The sequence below is a fragment of the Saccoglossus kowalevskii genome, chromosome 16 (assembly GCF_978046115.1).
Source record: "Saccoglossus kowalevskii chromosome 16, keSacKowa6.1, whole genome shotgun sequence".
NCBI classification, from domain to species: domain Eukaryota; kingdom Metazoa; phylum Hemichordata; class Enteropneusta; family Harrimaniidae; genus Saccoglossus; species Saccoglossus kowalevskii.
The window spans coordinates 24,652,664-24,674,312 of record NC_140656.1 but is presented as its reverse complement, the minus strand read 5'-3'; the positions used below and the strand labels follow the sequence as shown (position 1 = coordinate 24,674,312).

At 34.6% G+C, this 21,649-nt stretch overlaps 1 protein-coding gene across 1 annotated transcript; it reads right to left on the bottom strand.

The window, feature by feature from the left end:
• Window positions 1-10,137: 10,137 nt before the first annotated feature.
• On the bottom strand, window positions 10,138-15,640 carry LOC102807150 (kielin/chordin-like protein). Its single transcript, XM_006811072.3, has 6 exons — window positions 15,511-15,640; window positions 13,688-13,712; window positions 12,878-13,510; window positions 12,329-12,558; window positions 11,688-11,974; window positions 10,138-11,455 (listed from the first exon to the last, which is right to left on the bottom strand). Exons 1-6 carry the CDS (start codon window positions 15,568-15,570, stop codon window positions 11,446-11,448), a joined length of 1,245 nt encoding a protein of 414 aa, XP_006811135.2. The 5' UTR covers window positions 15,571-15,640; the 3' UTR covers window positions 10,138-11,445.
• Between the last annotated feature and the right edge of the window lie 6,009 nt (window positions 15,641-21,649).

Below are 21,649 nucleotides of genomic sequence, written 5' to 3'. Positions count from 1 at the left end.
TTTCTCAAAGTGCGAAAACAATCAAAGGTGGTATTTACTATCTTTCCAATATGCATCAAATAAATGTAACACAGACAATTGTTGAGTTCTGAATGAATTTCAGTCAGGTAATCCATGAGTTGCAAATAAAGGGTTCTATATGGCAGCTAGTGAGCCTGTTGTTAAATACAATAACACTTGCAAATTAAATATGATCCCAGATAAAATTAATGTCACTTATGTAGACATCAGGATTTTCATAGAAATTTGAATAGAACTCAGAATGATTATATAGCTGGTTCTACATGTGGATTATATGATAATCATTTATTTCTCTTAATAGTAATTTCACTCTATTGTGTACTGCACTCGTCAGTTGTTTTGTTTTGTTCGTGAAAATTCTTTTATTGGTTTTTGCTAGTCAGATGTTTTGCGTTCTTGGACTTGTTAATATATCTATACGACTTTTGCATCAAGACCAATGAGTGGGTATGTTATTTTCCACTTCCTCGTTTTTACATTTCCGGTTCCGAAAAAGTTCAAATATAAAGTCGTTCACAATCTATCATATAAAGTATAACAATTAATTATACTACACGTTTGATAAATATACATCTATTATTTTGTATATATGCAAATTGTTGAAAAACAAAAGCTCTCATTGAGTTCTACTAGCTCAGGTAGAAATAAAACGTCATAAATATCTTTTAACTGAGCATTTTACCCCATATGTGCTAAATCTTGTGCAACGTTTACCAGCAGAATTCCTTTGGCATGTCATATTATTTGAGACCTATATATCGCAATCGTGGCGCGCCGACTACCGCCTTTCAAACTAAATGTCAAACAGTCATGTCTTTGACAAAATTGAACAAGCACTGAAAGTCAATTTAGTTAACTTTCTAATCACAAAAGACCACAAGAAATCATGCAGCTTCTGCAAACAGCAGCTTCTTCAAATAACACCAACATTTAAAATGTGTCGATATTCTTTGGTCAAAATAAAATCGTTACGTATTGCGCGCCCTCTATCGCCGATGTTACTTTTTTGCGAATTACTCTACAGATGGCGCGCGTCAATCAGCTGGTCATTCTATCAACACTTGTATTGTACATGTGTACACACTTAGTCGAATTAGTCTAGTACTGTTGACCGATCCTTAGATTCGGCAGATTGAAGATCATTCCCACAGATCTATCCACAGTGTATCTGAAGCAAAACTCTCCTGTTGAAGTATTTGAATTATTGTATAATTAATATTTCATTTTACAGAGTCTAAGTCATTTGTTATTATTTTTCCCAAGCTGTCTTGATAGAGAGAAATCTCCGTGTATGCATTTAATGTTCAAGCCCAACAAATGTTGACTTGAGTTGACACTAAGTTATTGTGGACCAGGTCACATTCAGGTCAACCCATCAGACTATAAACCTCACAGGAATTTGTTTCAGCTATTAGAACAGAATACTAGAGCTTTTATAATAATAATTTAAAAACGCACTTTAAAAACAAAGATTGCAGTGTTTGAAAATGTTGATGAGCTTGCAACATGATAGAGGGCGTTTTGTGTTTACTTTTTCAACAGTAATGTAGTCACACAATGAATATAATAAGGCAGTTCATATTTGTCTCAATGAATCATTATTTTTTGACAGACACCTGTACAAAATACTTGAGCAAAAGCCAGCTGAGATTTTCTGGTATCTTGCATGATTTATGAATCTATTCACGTCTGAATGCAACACTTTTTTCTGAGATGCGGCATTTGTTTTTTTAATAAAAAATCTGAATTACTTTGAATAAAGCTGGAAATTATGTCCCTTAAAAAAATTAAACAAATTAGGCACCAATGTTTTTGGAAGATATTTACATCTATCAATGACATTCGGTAAACTGCTTTCCCACTGTTGTTCCTACCCCAAAAACTTATTTGTATTCAAAATTAATTATGACAAAGCATATTCATATAGAAACAAACTATGATTAAGGGAATAATATTATATAACAAAGGACAAGGTCATCAGAGTTCAACTATGTTCTTGGAATTAAATTATCGCTGCTATAATATAATAGTGACTTTATATATCTTATATATATATTGGCTTTGTCAAGGGCATGATAGCCAACTAATGATGTTTTTCCCCATAATTATAAATAGCGTATTATTTTAGAACTAAGTTACTTATTTAACTTATTTAGGCCGATTACATTAAAAATACTTAGGGGGTCTGAGGGGAGAGGACTTGAAACTGTACTGTTTAGGGGGGACTTGAAAGTTTGTTTAATATCAGAGGACAGAAAAAATACAAAGGAAATCTTTATCCATGTACTTAAAACAATGTTAGTATCAACAACTTTATTTTATTAGTACACCATATCTTAATACATGGCCTACATGGGTTGGATTTAAATGTCTAAAACATAACAAAAGTGATATACTGTGTTCATCACAGACATCTGAGTAAAAAACCAACTCAAAAACATTGAAGCATGGAAATAGTATGTGAACAGTCAATTTTATTTTTAATGCACACAGCTTTGGTAATATTTGAGGGTAAACAAGTTGTTAGTTTTTTGGTAATTTAAATTTTTTTAAACTGGCTAAACGTCATCCTGATGTGATCAGACTCCATCTCAATATCATCTGAATCATCACTGGATTCATCACTTTCTGTATTATTACACTAATCTAAACAATAATATCCATGTATACCTATCCTCAAAAACCAGAAATTCTTTTATATAAAATGATTAATTTGATCAAAAATAACTTATTAAAGCAATTAATAACAAATAAAAGTTGATCAAAAGCATTTTTGAATTATTTTGACTTTTTTTCTATTTAGGTAATGTCCCAAATCTGCAACAGTTTTCAATTTTTTCACTATATTATTGTTTTAACCAAGTAGCAATTAATGACCAACACATACTTTTAACCAGTTATGGCTGAAAACAGCTCACCTCAAAAAGATGGTTGACATTTGTAGCAGACAACAAAAGCTCATTTAACTAGCATGTTCACTTACATATGCACTACCGGTAAATAAATTTGTTGTAAAAAGTGGCCTTAGTCTCATAAACATGTTCAGCGAATTAATACAATGAAGTGAATGAGTTTTTGCTATTAACATGTGAACTGTTTTAATATGTCAATAATGGATTTCTGTCTTCATTGAAATGAATGTATCATATATAAAAAAAAATTGTACAATTTTTCAATTAAGCCACTGCATGTCTATTTCATCACCATAGAAAAATTCACTTCTCTTCCTGTGGGTCTAGAAATTAGAAAAACATGTTTTTCCCTCAAAAATTACAGATTTGAGACTTAAGCTCTTATACAGTCAAATTTGCTGATTTATATTTCCAAATTTTGATAAGCTATGTTCTATGTATGAATCACAGTTCTGTCCATATATGGAAGCATATTACAGGCAAGCTCACAGAGCTTTCTACTCCTTATGACCAAATTTAATATTTACATGAACTTTTTTGTGTTGGCAGGTAAATTGTTTTTTCACACATTAATTATTTTCATGTTTTAAGTTTTATTGGAATAAATTCCAATAATGTTTTTGAAAGTATGTGATGTTTTCAGAGGCATGCCTGTCTACCTATAATCAATCGTAACATTTCATGGTAACACGCATGGCTGTGATAAGAGATGTTTTTTTATTCCATTTAGATAACTGTCTGTGGCCTATAGTCAAATTGTTAAAATCAGTGTTGGATAGTCTGTTATCTTGTTGCCCTGGGAACAACACTTTTGTCAAGTCGGCAAGTCGTAATTAGCCCATATATTTTGTTGAGACTGTGAGATAGCTGTGTTGGGGGCCAGAATTTATTCAAAACGTGTAAGGGGGACTTAACAATTCTACATCTGCTTGGGGGGGGGGGGTACCGTAAGAAAATTAGGAATAAAAATTCATCTCTTCAAACTACCATGTATGCATCACCAATAGTTTTAATCTGCGTTACGTATTGATGTGTGGCTGGTGTTGTTCGTCCCACTATGCCACGTTTTTGTCCCTTTAGTGACACGGTCAACACGGCATCTCGAATAGAGACTTTTGGGCGAGGTAAAAAAAAAACATCTCTCTCGAAAACAATTCAATTTGCTTTCAATAAGTTATTTTAAAGTTAATCTTATCCAGGTAATATCACCATCTGAATGACAACACTACAATGAAGACTTTCTGTTTTTGACATTGTGAAATTCTTTTTTTTTTGAGAGGAAAAAATGTATGTCGTATACTTCCATAAATAATTTCCATATTTACCGATTACAAAAGAATATCACAGAAAAATAGTAATTTGCTATATCCCCTATACTTTTGCCTTTTATTTGTCTTAAGTTATGACGGAAAGAAGCCCAATAAAATGTAGTGTGTTCAAAAACTAATGTTTTAACAATAACTGTATTTTTTTCTGCATAAAAGCGAACGAATTTCACAATATCGAAAACGGTCTGTAACGCAGTGTTTTACCATTTGCCAACCCCCCCAAAAATACATAATTTCCGCTTTGCCTTCTAGTTTGGCTGACTGATGTGTTTTCTTGAATTTGTTTGTAGTCAGTCGGTATTATAGACACTCTATGCATTACACAAATTAAAGCTCTGTTTTGACTGTTTTTTTCCTTTTCACAGCTCTCAGCATTCATGTTAGCATGTCAACAGCGCGTGCATTAGAAGCGCTTGGTGGATACAAGATGATACCCAGAGGATCAGTCAATATTAAAGTATGTCAACACATCACCTTTCCCGCACTATTAATAAAACTGCTAATAAGCTAACTGTATTAAGTGAGTCATTTGTTTTATCATAAATGTGAAGGTCTGGGAGCTCATCACAGATTATAAAAATGGCGGCTTGTAGGCTTTGCGCGTTGCGCGTTGTTCCAATTGTTTTTTATTCCAACGTTGAGAAATGTTTATAGGCAACTGAATAAAAACGATGGGATGTCTAAATATTTGTGCAAACCGTGCCTTAGTAAAATGACGAAACTGTTGAAACAAATCGTTTGTTCCGATCCGAACTGTGGTTGCAATAAACACATCATTTCCATCAGATATAGCACTAAGCGTTTTCTTTAGATTGTCAGTAAGCTCGGTCACATAGAAAAGGCTGGCAACACGTTCATTTATTACATTTTATTTTTATCAAGTAATCAAGTAATATGTCGTTTCTATCGTGGAAACTACCTTGTCATGATGTAAGTCACACAACATATTTTATTATGAACATTCAGTGTGGAATGATACAAATTTGTCAAATACGTTTCTCTATATCGCGCCCCTACGATAATAAAGACTTTAGTTTAGTGACCCCAGTACATGGTCAGCTTCCGATAGGAATGGAATAAACTATTTTCTCGTTAATTAGGTCCAAATCAAAGTTCATATATCCAAAATTTAATTTAGACTATTTGGTTAAACAGACAATGTAGTGTAGACAATGACATTCATATTGATATTGCAAATCAAATCATCTTTTTTTTATTTCTCTTTTATCTGCTGATGATACTCTTATTTATATTGTCATTTGTGTAGTATTTAGAAACAGTGAGCGGGTCACATACGTTCTATGAAGCAAATATTTCTTACCATATTCCATTGTTGATTTAGATCTTGTATACAGGGTCGGTTATTAGATTATATTCAACATCGGAGTCGGGAGAATTTATTTTTCTGGATTTTCGTGTGCTAAAGTGCTAAAATTTATCATGCTCATCTTAGTAAAGAGAGATTGTTTAAAGTTATATAACAGGGGCTTTTCATATGGTTATTTTATGTTGTGGTCATTTGTATATTTTCATATTTCGGAAGCAGAATTTATCCAACTGTCAAATCTTTAATGTCCTTCCCCATGCCCTCATTTCATCACTCTTTCTTTAATAATATTAATGGTCTACCCCGTACTTGATGCAACTATACATATTGGTGATTTGTATGAACTAATTACATCTGTGATTGGATGTTTTAAACTACTATCTAACATTTATATGAGTTTTAGTATGCCTGTATATAATGAAAGTATAAATCCAATGCAGGCAGTACATCTATACTTTTCTTTGACACAGTAGATGATTCAAATAAGCATGAACCACTAATTTGACAGGGTAGTGATACTTATAATGCAGCAAGCTGTTCTAATTGCTGTTGTGGTAGAGTTTTTCTATTTTTCTGTCAAATGCATTTATTGGTCCATTGAAAAAATGAAAATAATGTTCCCTGTAACTTAGACTCTTATTGATCAAGGCATTTTAAAAATCATGGGTGTTAACTCCCCTCAAGTTATGACCCGTTGTCCCCTACAGAATAATGGTTGCATCTAATATTAAAATAAAGATGGCGGAGTATAGCGTTGATTCATCTCGTTCTACTCTGGATTACTTGAAGTCAATAAAGATCCTAGAAAGTTAGTATTTATATGCCTGTGTGTTTTTTTTGTTTGTTTTTTCACTGTCTTTGACTTTTCCAGTATGTTTGTTGCTGTTGACAACAACTCAGTCCTCTGCCAGGCTTCAGTCAATGTTTTTCTTCACTACCTACCCAACTCCTCGGCGGGCACTATGTAGCTGGTGTGGTATATTTATCACAGACAGTAGGGCAATTGTCACATTTAGTGCTCCAAGAAAATATTCTCTGTCCATGTGTATTTATATAAATAGATGCAGTTTCTTTGGCTTGAATAACATTCACTGGCTTACATACTGGCTTACATACATACAGGTATACTGGTTTACCTGTTTCTAGTTGAAATTTAGCCAATCTTATTAACCAAGACATGTCACAACACTCATTTCCATGTGCCATAGCTTGAAACAAGTAGTCAAATCTGATATTGGCTGGAGCTTTAGTTTATATGGACATGGTAAATGGCAAACTAGATGGTCAGAAAGTAATAAAAATAATCACAGCTTTACTCCACCCACCCCACTATGAAGTAAAAGGCTGTTTATAAGGCCATGTATGATGATTTCATGTTTCTTATGGAAAACAATTTCAATTATAAACTTCTATGCTCCTGTACCCAACCGTGGGGGTCCATCACACTAAACAACAGGTGTCACTATTACTAAGAAAAATGTACTTTTTTTCATTAAAATTACTGATATATATATATATATATATATATATATATATATATATATATATATATATATAAACGCAAGTTTAAAAAAGGAATTTATACAGTGACTCTAAAAACGAGTTATACCATTCAGAGTTGACAGTCCACAGGATATTAGCATTGTCTGCGCTTCGTTCTTGAACAGTAGTGCATTAACTAGTCTATTGTGAGAGTATTTGAACAGCTGTTTTAAAGGAGGCTACATATAAAGTGTGAATATGGTGGTTGAAGGCTTGTGAAGATTCTGACCTTAACAGAATGTGATGGACCATAACTATAGACGTTGCACAAAAGAACATTCTAATTCGTTCACGTTTCCTACTTGTGTACATATTGTCTGTCTATTTAGTTTTTTTCTAACCATTCAGCTGTGTATTTTATCGTATCACACCGAGTATGTATGTGTCTAATCAGACTGTATGTATATACATTTTTGCCGATCTGAGCTTCTGTATTTGTTCTGACCAGTCCGCTGTGTATTTCATCATATCACACCGAATGTGTATGTGTCTAATCAGACTGTATGTATATGAATTGTTGCCAGATATGAGCTTGTGTATTTTGTCATCAAACCGTGCATGTATGTGTTTATTCAAACTGTATGCATATATGACAAATTTAGCCTAAATAGATTTTACAAAATTTATTATACAAAGACGTACGAGAAGCGTGTGTACATTCATACAATCTTCAATCTTCGACGGTGTTTGTCGTTGATGGCGGGCTCATATTGCTCAAATATTGGTACTTTGCGTGCGTGCAAGCTCTACGAGGGCGCTATGTGCGATTCTGGACTAATTGTAATTCTTTCGGGTCCTACTACTAGACGCGCTGACACGCGTTGGATTGTCCAGCCACGCGCGGGGCGAACGGGGGGAATACCTAACGCGCGGGGCAGCGACAGCAATCCTTGTACTGTATAATATTGGTTTATGCTAAAATGTTGAAACCTTGAATGTCACATAATCTATATAATTACTTTATGCATTGACACATTCAATAAAAGGCTTATCTATATTGACCGACTTTGTCACGTGTAAATTCAGGCATGTCTTCTCGACCTCTAGGCAACACCCTCTGAAAAGGGTAATTAATAGCCGAGTTTAACGGCTTACGGGTTATGCATCCACACCGATTGTCCTTACACAGCATATCCTAGCTTAGGTAGGGTGGAGAATATAACTTTATTCTGAATTCGTTGGTCATTGGTACTGACAGGTATATATGAAAAAGTCGGGAGTACTACTCTGGAGTACTTCTCTTCTCACAGCGAGGGAACATTATTAAATACTCACTCCTTATTGTACAGCTCCTCAAACCATGTGGTCATTTCTCATTCTCCTAATGCCGAGAAAGAATCTGTGTGCTAAACCATGCTTGCCTCATGTTAAGTTTGTAATCATTTGCTTTATCCTTCGTTTGTAAAACTTACTCTGCACCCTACAATTTATTTCATTCAAATCAGTCTGCCTATTAAAGACAATATTAAATCATTATTTTTGTGTCTACCATTCAACAGGACCAATCTTGGTTTAGTGCTAATTTTATATTACATAACATCTATTACATTTTATTTACACCAAATATGTCACAAAAGGTAGAAAAGTTTGTGTTCTCAAATATTTATAGGGATATTTATGCTCTTGCATATTAACTCGTTTATTCTGGTAACTTTTATTTTTGTATTCTTTGATAAAGCAAAGACCAGTTATGAGGCCAGACAGAGTTTGTTGGGTTATATTGGATTTATGGTTGGTTTTTTTGGGTGGTGTGGATGGATAAACGTGTGACCATGAACTAGTATCTTTCTTCGTTATTCCTTTTATTTGTACTCTAACCCTTTGCACAACATTGAACTGAATGCATGTGATCTGAGCAAGTATCGTGTGAACGCCCTCCAGTGGCGAGCCCTGTATTGGCTCCGCCTCAATATTTTGTCATCCTATGCGGGATCAGTTTTGTTTTCATATACAGATTGAATCTGAATATAATTAATGTACATCTTTACAATTCGTTGCTGTATCTGACCAATTTGTTAATGCGAAGATTGTGATTTTTTCCCAGTTATTTACTTCTGTTGATAAATGTTTCTGCTGTTAGGGACGACGTCAAAATATCATTGTCGGATAAAAACTTAACTCCTTTTTTACCCCCCCCCCACTAAGACTTAATTGATACATATTGGTCATGGCGTCAGACTACATTCACCATTAAATACAAATTGATAATCGGACAGTAGTAACGCATAGCAGTTGGTTGTCGGGTGGGTGTAATGTCATGAATTTGTTTGCGTGTACCTGTTGATCGACTTATTTAGCTGATTACTAGCGAATGGCTTTGTTATGTCTGTCATCATTTAGGCTCATGCGAGGTCCTGGACGGAACTCGACTCAGTGATTTGGAACTAATTACGATATAACCGTTGCCATCCGGACCGCTATTTCAGACAGTTGGTATTCGCAGTTAGAAATATAGTGAACGATTAATTAAAAGATATGACGTGTCCAGTACTTAGTGTGATTGGTTGAATGTGTGAAGGCCACGCCTTAGAGTCTTTTAACTGCTTTGTAATTGGTTAAGGTTTTGAAAGTGAATAAAGTTGTTTTAGTTGGTCGTGGTGAGGACACCACGAGAGACGCAGTCTAGGAGAGTCTTGAGTCAGCCTTGTGATAGTCTTGGGGACTTTTCCCCAGGGCGCTGTGTCTTATAGAGTGCTCGACTGACCGACTAAAGACGAGAGTTGAAACGTATTTTGTTGTGTGCGTCTATTTGACTGTAAAGTTTAAGTGACGTTCCCGATCTCGTACCTCAAGGGGACGAGATATAGAGCCCAGACGAGATTCCCTCCTGACACGTGTGGAGAACCTCAGAGGAGAAGAATTTCCCCGTGATAGTAAAAAGACTTTACAAATGCACCTTATTTGACGCACATATTTACACTCGAACCAAACCATTTTCTCGTCTTGGATTTTTTTTTCTTTTCAGTTATTTCTGTCCATGATTGGATAGAAAAAAACGAACTACAAATACTCCAATATTTGTTTATTAAAAAATAAAATCGTTTTTGTAGGATGAACACTTTTTGAGGTCAAACCTAACACCCCAACTCCCAAACTAAAGCCAATAATTTTTTTATCCGACATCGATCTTTTGACGTCGTCCCTTACTGACAACCAAATTAAGTGGCTAAACTGCAATGGGATGCATGCTTTGTAATTATAATTTTGAGACAATGTCTGCAACTATTATATAAATGCATATTTGCAGTACTGCTAGACAATTGTCAAATTATGGAGATATTGCGAAGCATTGGAAATTTAGCGGCCATTTTTTTAATGCAAATTAGACCATTACAAATTCAAAATATCGCTTGGGAACCATGTTTAACATAATGCGTATTGTAATGCTCCACTATACAAAGCTGTCTTGGTTAAAATAATGAGTTACAAATTTGAAGAGACATAATGATGTTAAAAATTGACTTTTGCATAATTTTCCATTCTGTTAAGAACCCTATACTGGCACCACTTAATACGTACCGGCAATTCAAGTCACATGATTCATTTGTTTGTCTATTCCATATCATTTTCATATATTTTTCGTTTGAATGTTCAGACACGCTGACCAAAATGCCCCAGCTTGATTTGATTTGCATCCCTTATTTATTAATAGCCCGGATTTTGCTCGCGTGGGAACACAACATTCTCACTCTAGAACGTTGAACGATAATATACAAGGAATGACTTTCTGTTCATTTGAACTGTCAAGGTATCCTTGAACGAGGGATCTCACATGTTACACAATGTTACACTTAATTATGTTACTATGATAATATCAGATTGTGTCTCACTTCTTCATTCATTGATTTTACGGTTTAATATTGGGATTTAGAACAGTGTTTTGCTGTAGACAAATGAATTAAATAGAAAAAGACAATTACATTCCCCTTTATGTATTTTAATTATTATATTTTGTACAGCAATTCTCGAACAAGCATGATTTTACATAAACTATTTTTGAATATATAGTCATGCATTTCACCCAAAACTAAAATTGAATAAAATATACCTTCAAGCTTGCTAAGTATAAGTACTTTTGCTATTGTAATAGAAACTGAAAAAAGTACAACAGTGTACTGTTAGATTGAACATTGCTATGCAGTAACTCATATGATATGTATCATTTTGAAATGACCAGCTAATATATATTATGATGATCAGAAAAAAGATCATTTCTAATGAAACAGTTATGATTAGACCCTAAATTTCATTTGATTAAAAATCCCAAACCACGAAACCGATCTATTGAACCATGCAATCCATCGATGTGATATTTCTACTCACATCTAAAAAAAAAAATATATATATTAACTGAAAAACATTGACAGGAATAACAATGACATATTTTATTAAAGCACCATGCTCTCACTCTAATGTGTATGGTGTAATATAGTATACTCTGTGTTGAGCAATTGATAATGGATATGCATCATCCATAGTTGTTGCATGGCCTATGATATACCCCCTTGGTAGAATACAACTGTGTCGACAGTAAGTCTCACATTTACCATGTCTTACCTCATGTCAGCTACTTTCCAAGTATCTCCAAATTCATTCACATCTTTGGAAACTTTGCCATCAGACATCATGAAATCATTGTGGGAATCACCATCAGCGTTGCCAAGCAAACCACCAACTTTTCCACGGTATGCTGTTCCAGAAACGTCTGCAGTGAAGATGTGTTTCCTTCCATTCCAATGCAAAGTGAACGTGGTATCCTTCACCGTGAATGATATCATCACAGTATTGTTATTGGAGCTAACATCTATTTGTCTTTTCCAGGGCTTAAAATCGTTGTTATTACCCTATGGTATAAACATATACAATCAGTGATTTTCAACAATTTACAATTTGTTACTCGGACTTGTTTCACCTATTAAACACAATCGGTGTTATCATTTTTAGAATTATATTACATACATATTGTTATATTACAAATAAATATTTATTTTATTTGGAATTATTATTTATTTGGAATATTTAAGTACAGAAATCATGCTTCCCCCATAATGCGTGCATGGCAAGGATGTTCATTTACAAAAATTTAATCCTAATATTACACAATTAAAATCTAATACCTTCTAATTATTTATTCAGATGGAAAGACTATGTAGTCATAAAACACATATAACCTTTCAAGGTGGTATTTTTATACTTACAGATACTTTGTTGTTTTTGTCCACAATGATGCTTTCTTTGCCAACAGTTACATTCACAGCAACAGTTCTCGTCTTCAGACCGTCAATATCATCCCGGGGAGCAAAATGAGCACGGATTTCAAATTCAGGATTAGTATTGGAGCAGTCTTTTACCAGTGTATGCCAACACGTACCTTGGAAACTATATGCACGTCCGTCAAAAGTTGTCAAATGAGGATCACCACTTACAACTAAATTTTTCAAACAAATGAAACAGTACCAGTTGAATTGTGAACGTTGAAGCTTTCTGTACTATTTATTTTTAATTTGAAAGTAACAGAATACACGTGGCATTCAATATGTATGTATAAATAAAATGATATTCAGTATGTTCTCTCTTTAGAACAGACATAGAATATTGAACTCGTCTCATGTGCTTTTTATAGTTATTACATTTAAAAAAAATTGTATATTGATTAACATTATGCTGTATTTAATTTACATAATATCCAAATATTCCAAGAGCACCACATAGTGAGTAAGTAGCTGTTATTTCTGGAATTTACGTACCTGCTGGACATTTAGTACATAGCTTCTCAGCTTCTATTATTTCGTCAGGCGACAACGCACGATTATATACTTGCATACATGTTACCAAACCTTTATAATACCGGGAATCGAAAGTAACCGCTCCCATACGAGCTTCGTACTGAGTTTCAATTTCCACTGAACCAATATTACCACTTTTCACTACAGCACCATTCAAATATAGTTTTTCCTCGCCACTGTAGTAGTCGTACGTTACGCCAAAAAAATTCCAGTCGTTCTGGACGAGTACATTGGCTTTTAGTTCTGCAGTAGATGAAAAGTCGTTGCGTCCTGTCAGGCGGACAAATCCCTCATTGGGACCGGTTTGCCACAAATGGCTCCCCCAGTTATTTCGCTTATAATGAAATAGTGGACCTGCTACACCGGTGGGGTAAACGTATACCAGCAATGTTGTTGAAAAGCGTGTATCGAATCTACCGTTGTTGGGAAATTCGATGTATGATCCGCTATTACCAGAGAAGCTGTACGCACTACAAATATCACCATATTTTGTATTATCAACTGTAACACCAGTTGGAAGACCGTCATTTGAATCGATTTGATCAATGGTGCCTTGCTCTGCATTCAAAGGCCAGAATGCAACCATAGATGGATCTATTTAAAAAAAATAACAATGTGTTATACTCACTCACTCACTCACTCACCCACCCACCTGCTCGCTCGCTTGCTTGATCACTCGACATAACAATCAACCACCCATTAATCATTAGTCGATGCATCTATTAATAGCCTCAGCTATTCACTCACTATTCTATTGGAATATTTACATACCGTAACTCCTTTTTTGAAATACTTTCTGAAACGAAACGAAATGAAATATATAAAATAAACATATCATACATATATTCCCGTTTATTTGACGGGACATGAAGGTTGTCTGATAGAGAGAATGCGATTTATTTAAAGGTTACAGGCCATTAATTCACATTTTAGCCAGTTATTTTTTGTTTTGTTTACTAAACATATATCAAACTAAATACTGGTAGATATAATAACTTGCATGTGGTGTTGGTGTTGGTATTCCAGGCCTGGAACCGAAATGCTTGAAAGCATTCGTGTCAATTGAAACGAATTTGAAAAAGAAGAATTTATAATAAAAGTGCTGGAAAGGGACAACGACTAAGGCTATACCATCTTTAACTAAGTGCATCAACACACGCTTCTCTGATCTTCTGATGTAGAAGCTAACTGGCGAATACAACATGTCTCCTGTAGAAGGTATGTTTCAGAATCAGATTATAAACTAATCAATACTTTATCGAACTTAAATATTTGTACTAATATTCTACAATGAGCTGGATACAAATCAACAGGATATTAATTTGAGAGGTTTCTAAATATCTTAGCTCTGAATAATCGCATGTTATTTCTTCCTGCATCTGAATCTGATGATGGACAAATATGAAACAACAAACAGAAATGGTGAACTGAACGACAACTGAAAAAGCACTGTAAACAGAAAATGTGCTGTATTTCATACACAACTCCAGTGCAAACCAAAATGAATCAACTTTGAAGAGACCGGAAATCGTTCTAACAAGCCTTATGTCAAAGCATAGCCTAATTATCTTCCAGTGAATATCAATTATTATAAGTATTAGGGTATGCGAGGCACCAACATTTGGTGACAATCACGGCCCAAATAACAAAATTTGTTCTCTGAAACAAATTCACAAAACATAGTAATAGCAAAGTTAATCCATAATTTATGGCCAACTAAACCTAACATAAGCACATATACACTAGTTCAAAATTATTGGAAAAGGAGCCCCTTGCCCAATATGAAACATAATTTAAGTAGCTTTCTACTAGTGACCCCGGACAGCGGTAAAAATCCGGGGGAAAAGTTGTATTAGTAGAACAGCGCATCCCTCACCGTGCAAGAAGCTCATTCAGATCGATTTTACTCTGAGAAATATTGATAGTACGGGCCTATGGTGGGAAGGGGTAGTAGAAAAAATGCATGACGTATTTCAAGTAAATATACACTTTTATTTGGGACCAAAGCTGTAACAAAATTCCAGACCGGGTATGCATAGTCCCGCGCCTGGCTGAGGTACCGCGACAATTATGAACATGAAAATGCAAACATTGTTGCACTACCAACATCACTGTAACCGTAACTGGTAGTGTGTCCCTATAGGATGTGTAAGACGACTGTTATGCTACGAGCTTCAAACAGTGTGTACTTTCTCGGGTAGTTGTGTTTAGAGCAAACCCGAAACATGATTCGATACAGCAGTGCATGACTGGATTTACTGTAACGACGACAATAATAATTTAGTCGATAAACGGCTCAGTGCATGCGTCAGGTTATGTTATAAATGTATACCTTTCAAGTGATTTGGTGAAACTAAAGGGGTTTCAACTAAGTTTTGCAAACAATACAACTTATGTACGCAATACTAATTAATGGTTTACATAGTGACACGTTGTTTATGCCCACGGAATGGAATAGTTATACTGCCTTATATGATCAACAATTCACGATCGTCAAGCTAAATCTATTTTTGCTTCGAATGTGGTCGTTGAACTAACACTATACACGAAGACGTGCAAAACTAACTTCTAAAATAGAATTTGTATTTTCCTACCTCTTTCGGCAAAGAGAGAGCTATGCCAACCACTGCAATTAAAACGAGAATACGCAGCATCGTTCTTTGGCTCAGTTGAACACTAAAATTCGAAAGTGTTTCAAAAACTTGCGAATACCACACTGCACTGGTACACTGAGTGTATATATTCATTTTAGATACGTTTTTTATGAATACAGATTAGAGTTAATTCTATTGGATACTGAAAAGAACGATATCCGTATTGTTGAATTACTTTACTGATACAGATTTAATTCTTTTGGAAAGAAAGCAGATTAAAAAGACTGGTTCTAATGCTCGCCAATAACTAGATTCACACGTCGTGTTAGGTGTATCAACTAGTCATTAAGCATGTAGTATCCGCTTCACAAATAACGAGATGTTACAACAAATGGCACAAATGTTGTAGTATCCGCTTCGCAAATAAAAAGATCGTACAAATGTGTGAAATTAGTTAGTTTAAAACGTCACGTCAATGCACTGCACACATGTTGTCTCCATGGGTCTTCTGATTTGAATATTAGTGACCATATGTTGACTGATTTCTGCCGTTGGTGGCGTGGCTGAGAGCGTCGAACTAGTCTCTGCCACAGGAAACATTTTACACAATCCTAGTATTTATAAATACGCTGTATTACTTTTTCACTGTTTTAACACTGAAGTAAATATTTTTCGTTTCGCTGGAACGATCACGGTGCTGATAGCATTGCGATGCAATGGATAAATACCATTGCGGTGCTGTCATCAATAACTAACTTACACGAACGAAATTAAAATACACACACGTAAAATGCTCGTTTAATTGAAAATAAAATAATACCCTGGAAATTACAGAAAAATCGGCAATGAGATGCTGTTTTTAAACACCGAAAAAAAATCGAAAACTCCCTACACAGCTAGCATTCACCGGTAACGATGTCGCAAAGTACGGCGACCTGGTACTAAGGAACTCTATGAATGAGATATTTTCAGAGGCTAGGATTCGTTTAATTTGTATCCACCCGTCTCGTCTGTAGTTAAACAAAACCTGTCTCAATTTACATAACTTCCTTTTCCAATGCGACTTCACCGGCTTCACGTAAGCCATTGTGTCCCTTCCTCAGTGGACATGGTAACACGACGCTATTGCAATTTTTAAGCAAGGTTTTGACTTCGGGACGATTTTAGATACGTTTCTCTCGAATTGAATTTTTTATCTTACGATTTAACATTAGCAAGCGTCAGTGTGTGGTGGACTTTGGCATGTCGTCGTGATGTTATAGCCATGTTTGTGGTCGATAAACATCACTTTCGTGGAAACGGGCATTATCTTCGTGTTTTCTGGCTGGTCAGAGATATTGAAAATTAATTAGCTCCCAAAGTTTTTGTCAGTTTGTCTTCAAATATACACACTATTTCGACGATGTATCTACGACCAAAAGATAGTCTGGGTTTATTTTTAAAGCTTTGAGTGCTCAGACAATGATATTTGAAGTGTAAAATATTTACCGGGATTAAATATAGGGCACACATTCTGCTTCACAACTTTGTAATATGAAAACATACTATATATACGCATGGACGCTGAATTGTTAATAAACAACTGATAAACGTACTGTGTGAAAGTTTAATTGTGAGGGCTGTTTAGATTTGAATTTCCCTGGCAAACTACAATAATCTACCTACAATAAATCTTTACATGGGGCTCACAATATTAACATATGTGTAATGACTGAATTTGAGATTCTGGGATAGGGAATACAGCAATTGCAACTCTTTGTAATTGTATTGTTAGTTCTGAACTAAAGTGGCTAATAGACCCTATGTACAAGTCAAGTGCCCTCTTGTGTTAAATAATTCGGTGAAGGCAGTGTCCTCCAATTTGCAGTTCTAATAAATATCAGTGTCTGACATGTATGTGCCAAATTTGAATGGAAACTGACAAAGCATGTCCAATATACCACATTAAAAAAAAGAAGTCTGCCTGTATGCCATTTTGAATCGAATCGCTAAACTACTACAGGTGCATATGTTCCACATAAAGTACTGGGCACATGCAAAGAAGAACGGAATCGGTCCAAAGGATTCTGGACGGACGGACGAACGGACGAACGAAGCCCATATTATAAGTCCCCGTTTTCGAACTTCGTTAGTCCACACTCTTCAAGTATTTTTAGTTGGAAAGAATCCAATTAATTTGATTTACTAGAATAAAAAATTACAACATTTTGAAAATTAAGTGCAACTGGTGACTTCAATGCTCGCACTAAGAGCGACCAACACTGTCATTTACAGTAGTCTTGATTAGCAGTGATCAGAACAAATACATCATTAAAGCAAAGAAACTCTCAAGATTTAACACAAAATAATTATGATAAGATTTTCTTAGATCTTTGTACAGAATCTGACCTGGATATTCTAAATGGCAGATGCATAGGGGACTATACTGGCAAATTCACATCACCAGACAAATTGGAGTAGCACAATTGGCTAGACTATTGTCAGCTACAATTTATTAAAAAAAATAAAACTATTCTATATACATCTTTTAAACATATCTTTCACAGACCATTGCCAAATTTGCTGTCAAATACATAATTATATTGAGCATCTGGTGAATGATGTAAAATAAAAAAAAAATTACACATCCTAAGAGGGCTAGCTGATACATAGTAGATCTTCTTAGTATGTAGAAAGATATCATTAAACTATCATCGAAGCTTAGCTCAGATCTCTATAATCAAGAGAAAAGTGTGTTAACGATATAAACAATTAGTCAAGGAAAAAAGAAGGGCATTTAAAAACAGCATCCTCACAAAGCTTGACAATTTAAGCCAACCAAAACCAAGTGACCATGTGAATTTAATTAATGAGTTAAAGAATAACTCTCAAGAGAATCAGTGACAAAAATATGGTTTGATTACTTTAAAGTGTAAATGTAAGTTCAGACAATCAAAAAGCAGATCAAAGCATTGAAGGTGAACTTGAGGTTATGAAAAACAATGAACAATATCTAATGGTTTTAGATCATCCAATATCACCCAATGTACAAAAATAAATAAATGATTTGAAAAACGAAAAAAACACCTGGTGCTTGTAACAAACGAAATGATTGAATCACTTTTCAGACAGCTATAACCTATGTATTATAACTCCTATTGTGAAGAAAGTGGATCCAGGTAACTATATGGGTAATTAAATTCCTTCAGAAAATTATTCACAGTAATTTTAAAATCAGGAATGACTAAACATCGCAATGATGAAAAAGTATTAAAAAGGAACAAATGGGTTTCATGCCAAAGTTCAGGTCATCTGATTATATATTTTACTTTAAACAATTAGTCACAAAATATCTATCCAAGGGTAAATACATCTGTGTATGTTTCATTGGCTTCAAGAAAGCCTTTGATTCTATTTGGCGCCGTGATCTGCTTTATAAGCTAATATAAAATAATATTTCTGATTAATTTAATCGAATTAAATCAATGCACATAAACTCCTTAGGCTGTGCCAAGGTCAAACATGGCCTCACTGAACAGTTTAAGGTACAGTTTAGAATAGGAATTCAACAAGGTGACAGACTAAGCTCCATAGACATAGACTCTATTAACAGCGATCCGCCAACACTTCTAAACAGCCAGTTACCACGACTTTTATATGCTGACTTAGTCCTATTGTCAAATTCAGGTCTAAAAATGCATTGAATGCTTTAGAGAAATAATGTACAAAATGGCACCTGAAAATCAATACATTAAAATCAAAGACCATTGTTTTTAATATATAATTCTTTCTACACATACCTAGACATTGAACTAAATTACGCCGGTAAATTAAATAACGCTCCAGAGGAAGAAAAGCATGTTTTAGGCTGTATGTTCAAACTGTATTCAATTAAACTTAAATTCAAACGCTACCATATATTGAATTACATTGTAATTGAGTTTAATTAAACTCTAATTAAAACGTTTCAATCGAGTTCATATCGCAACGATATTAAAAGTTAATTCAACAATATTAAAAATTACTCCAATGTGTGGCGTTACAACGATGGTAAGACGTGTATGTTGGGGAACGCGTGGTTACACTTCCATTACAATACACTTCTTACAAAATGACAATAATATTTAAATTTAACATTAAATTGGTTTTTATTAGATTAGAAATTAGATTAATGGTTTGTTAAATACAATTCAATATTTTAATATTGCTACTCAATTTTAGTTGATTTAAAAAAATCAAAAATATATCAGTAGGGATGCTAATTTGGAAAGTGTAGGATGTTTGTAGCTCCATATTTTGTTGTATAGTGTCATTTGAACAAAACATATACACAGCTGACATATTAATCGGTGAAACAAAATAATAACGATTCAGTTGTGTATAATATAACAGCGTGTGGATCACATCAACCTTTGTTATTTGACGATATTCTAGCAAAGCAGACACAACAAACCTACTAATCATTGTTACAGCATTAGTAAAGTCTCGCCTGATTTAGGTACGATAGTCCTAATGGGACTGAACAGAATAAAAGAAATTGACGTCGTGGAATAAATTAAGATGGTGGCATGTATTAATAAAATGTGTTACTTTAATTCGACCTATGGCCGTTAAACATTGGTGAAGACTGTTAATAATAATTTAAAACACCTAAGTAATAAACATGAAATTAACTACTATAAATTTAAATGTCAGAACCAGTGTATATTAGAAGACGGAGGAAACATTTGTTTGCATTTGAAAAGTTTGTTTTTATGTGTAACGGCGAAAAATTAGTTTTTTTGAAAAGTTATGTAAAGCGATCAGCTCGTTTGACTGCCAGACATCTGGTGCCCTCAGTTTCACTGTTGTCCGGTATAATTGTAACAACAAATTAACAACATTTTTAAAAACAATCAGTGTGGAGTTTAATGCAACAAACCAATTTACAATGTAAATTATTCTATTTGTGACCAATCGTTGATTGTGATGGATCGTTCGTATAAATGTCAGATCCTGTAGACAACAATTTAAAACAAGATTTGGATGGTAGCTACTTGAACAATTGTTAACAATATACCTACATCTAAAACATGCAATATTTAGGTCGGTGATTGACCAGAACTCGTGTTGAACGTTTCATTGTTTATAATGAAAATCTGAGCTTGAATTGGTCAGGGAAACGGTGATTACTTAATCTAAGTATGGCGTACCAGAAACAAGTAAGCTACAAAAGGAAATGTGACAATTTTGCCTGGAGCATCGGGTTTTCTCTGAAGACATAGTTTGTAACGAAAAAAAAAATATTCTCTTGTTATCGGAATGTGTTTTTCAACTGGTATTCACAGAAGACGAAATAATTCTCACGGACAATGGTTGCTTTGATGTTCATTGGTAATTTCCGGTACAGATCATAAAAGTAGTCGAGAAATGTTCTCATGCAATGTCTGTGAGGCATCGTGACAGAGCAGAAAGACATCTCTGTGGAAAGACTCACCCAAACAACGTGCCAAATGAGCTAGGATCTGTCCCGACGAATAGAATGAGCCCAATTGTGTTAACAGTTCCCCCTAGAACTTTATATTGCAGTTAAAGAAAGTGAATCCGACGACCTGCATCACGAACTTGAGATTGAGGAGTTATAATCTGATCGAGGAACACAAAATATGCTATTTGTTTCCACTCGATAAAAAAAGAATACGGTGCGGTAAATGTCATTTACATGAATCGCATACACGTCGCAACTGGTTGCATGAAGTAATACATTCTGCTCATACAGATGAAATTACTGTTATAGATGTGGTAGTTAAGAATCGAGAGGACCCGGGCAAATCTACATAGAAAGCCGGAATAGAGCTTCAACAAAAGCATCTGTTCATCTTTCGCATCTTTCGAAGTGATCAAGAAAACACCAAGTTAACATGTCTAGGGTCTTCAGTCTGAACGACAAATACTTAACAGGAATATTAATATTTTAAAGAGACATTATTTGGGATAATTTCATTCAGTAATAATAAAGCACGGATTCGTTGTCAACTACCAAGCAAAATCGACACACCATTTTTCTAGGTTCTTGGTGAATTATTTCCCATACTTTGGATAAAGCCTGTAATACGGAAATAACTACAATTGGGAAAATCGTTAATGAATTTTAATAACGGCATCTACCTGGAAGTCGGAA

Bases quoted from the DNA above. Each gene is read 5' to 3' on its own strand.
- LOC102807150 (XM_006811072.3), bottom strand. From the start codon at position 15,570: ATGCTGCGTATTCTCGTTTTAATTGCAGTGGTTGGCATAGCTCTCTCT. The intron at 13,713-15,510 runs GTAGGAAAATAC...GTTTCGTTTCAG, and splicing joins CTCTCTCTTTGCCGAAAGAG to AAAGTATTTCAAAAAAGGAG. The intron at 11,975-12,328 runs GTAAGTATAAAA...TTTATACCATAG, and splicing joins ACAAAAACAACAAAGTATCT to GGTAATAACAACGATTTTAA.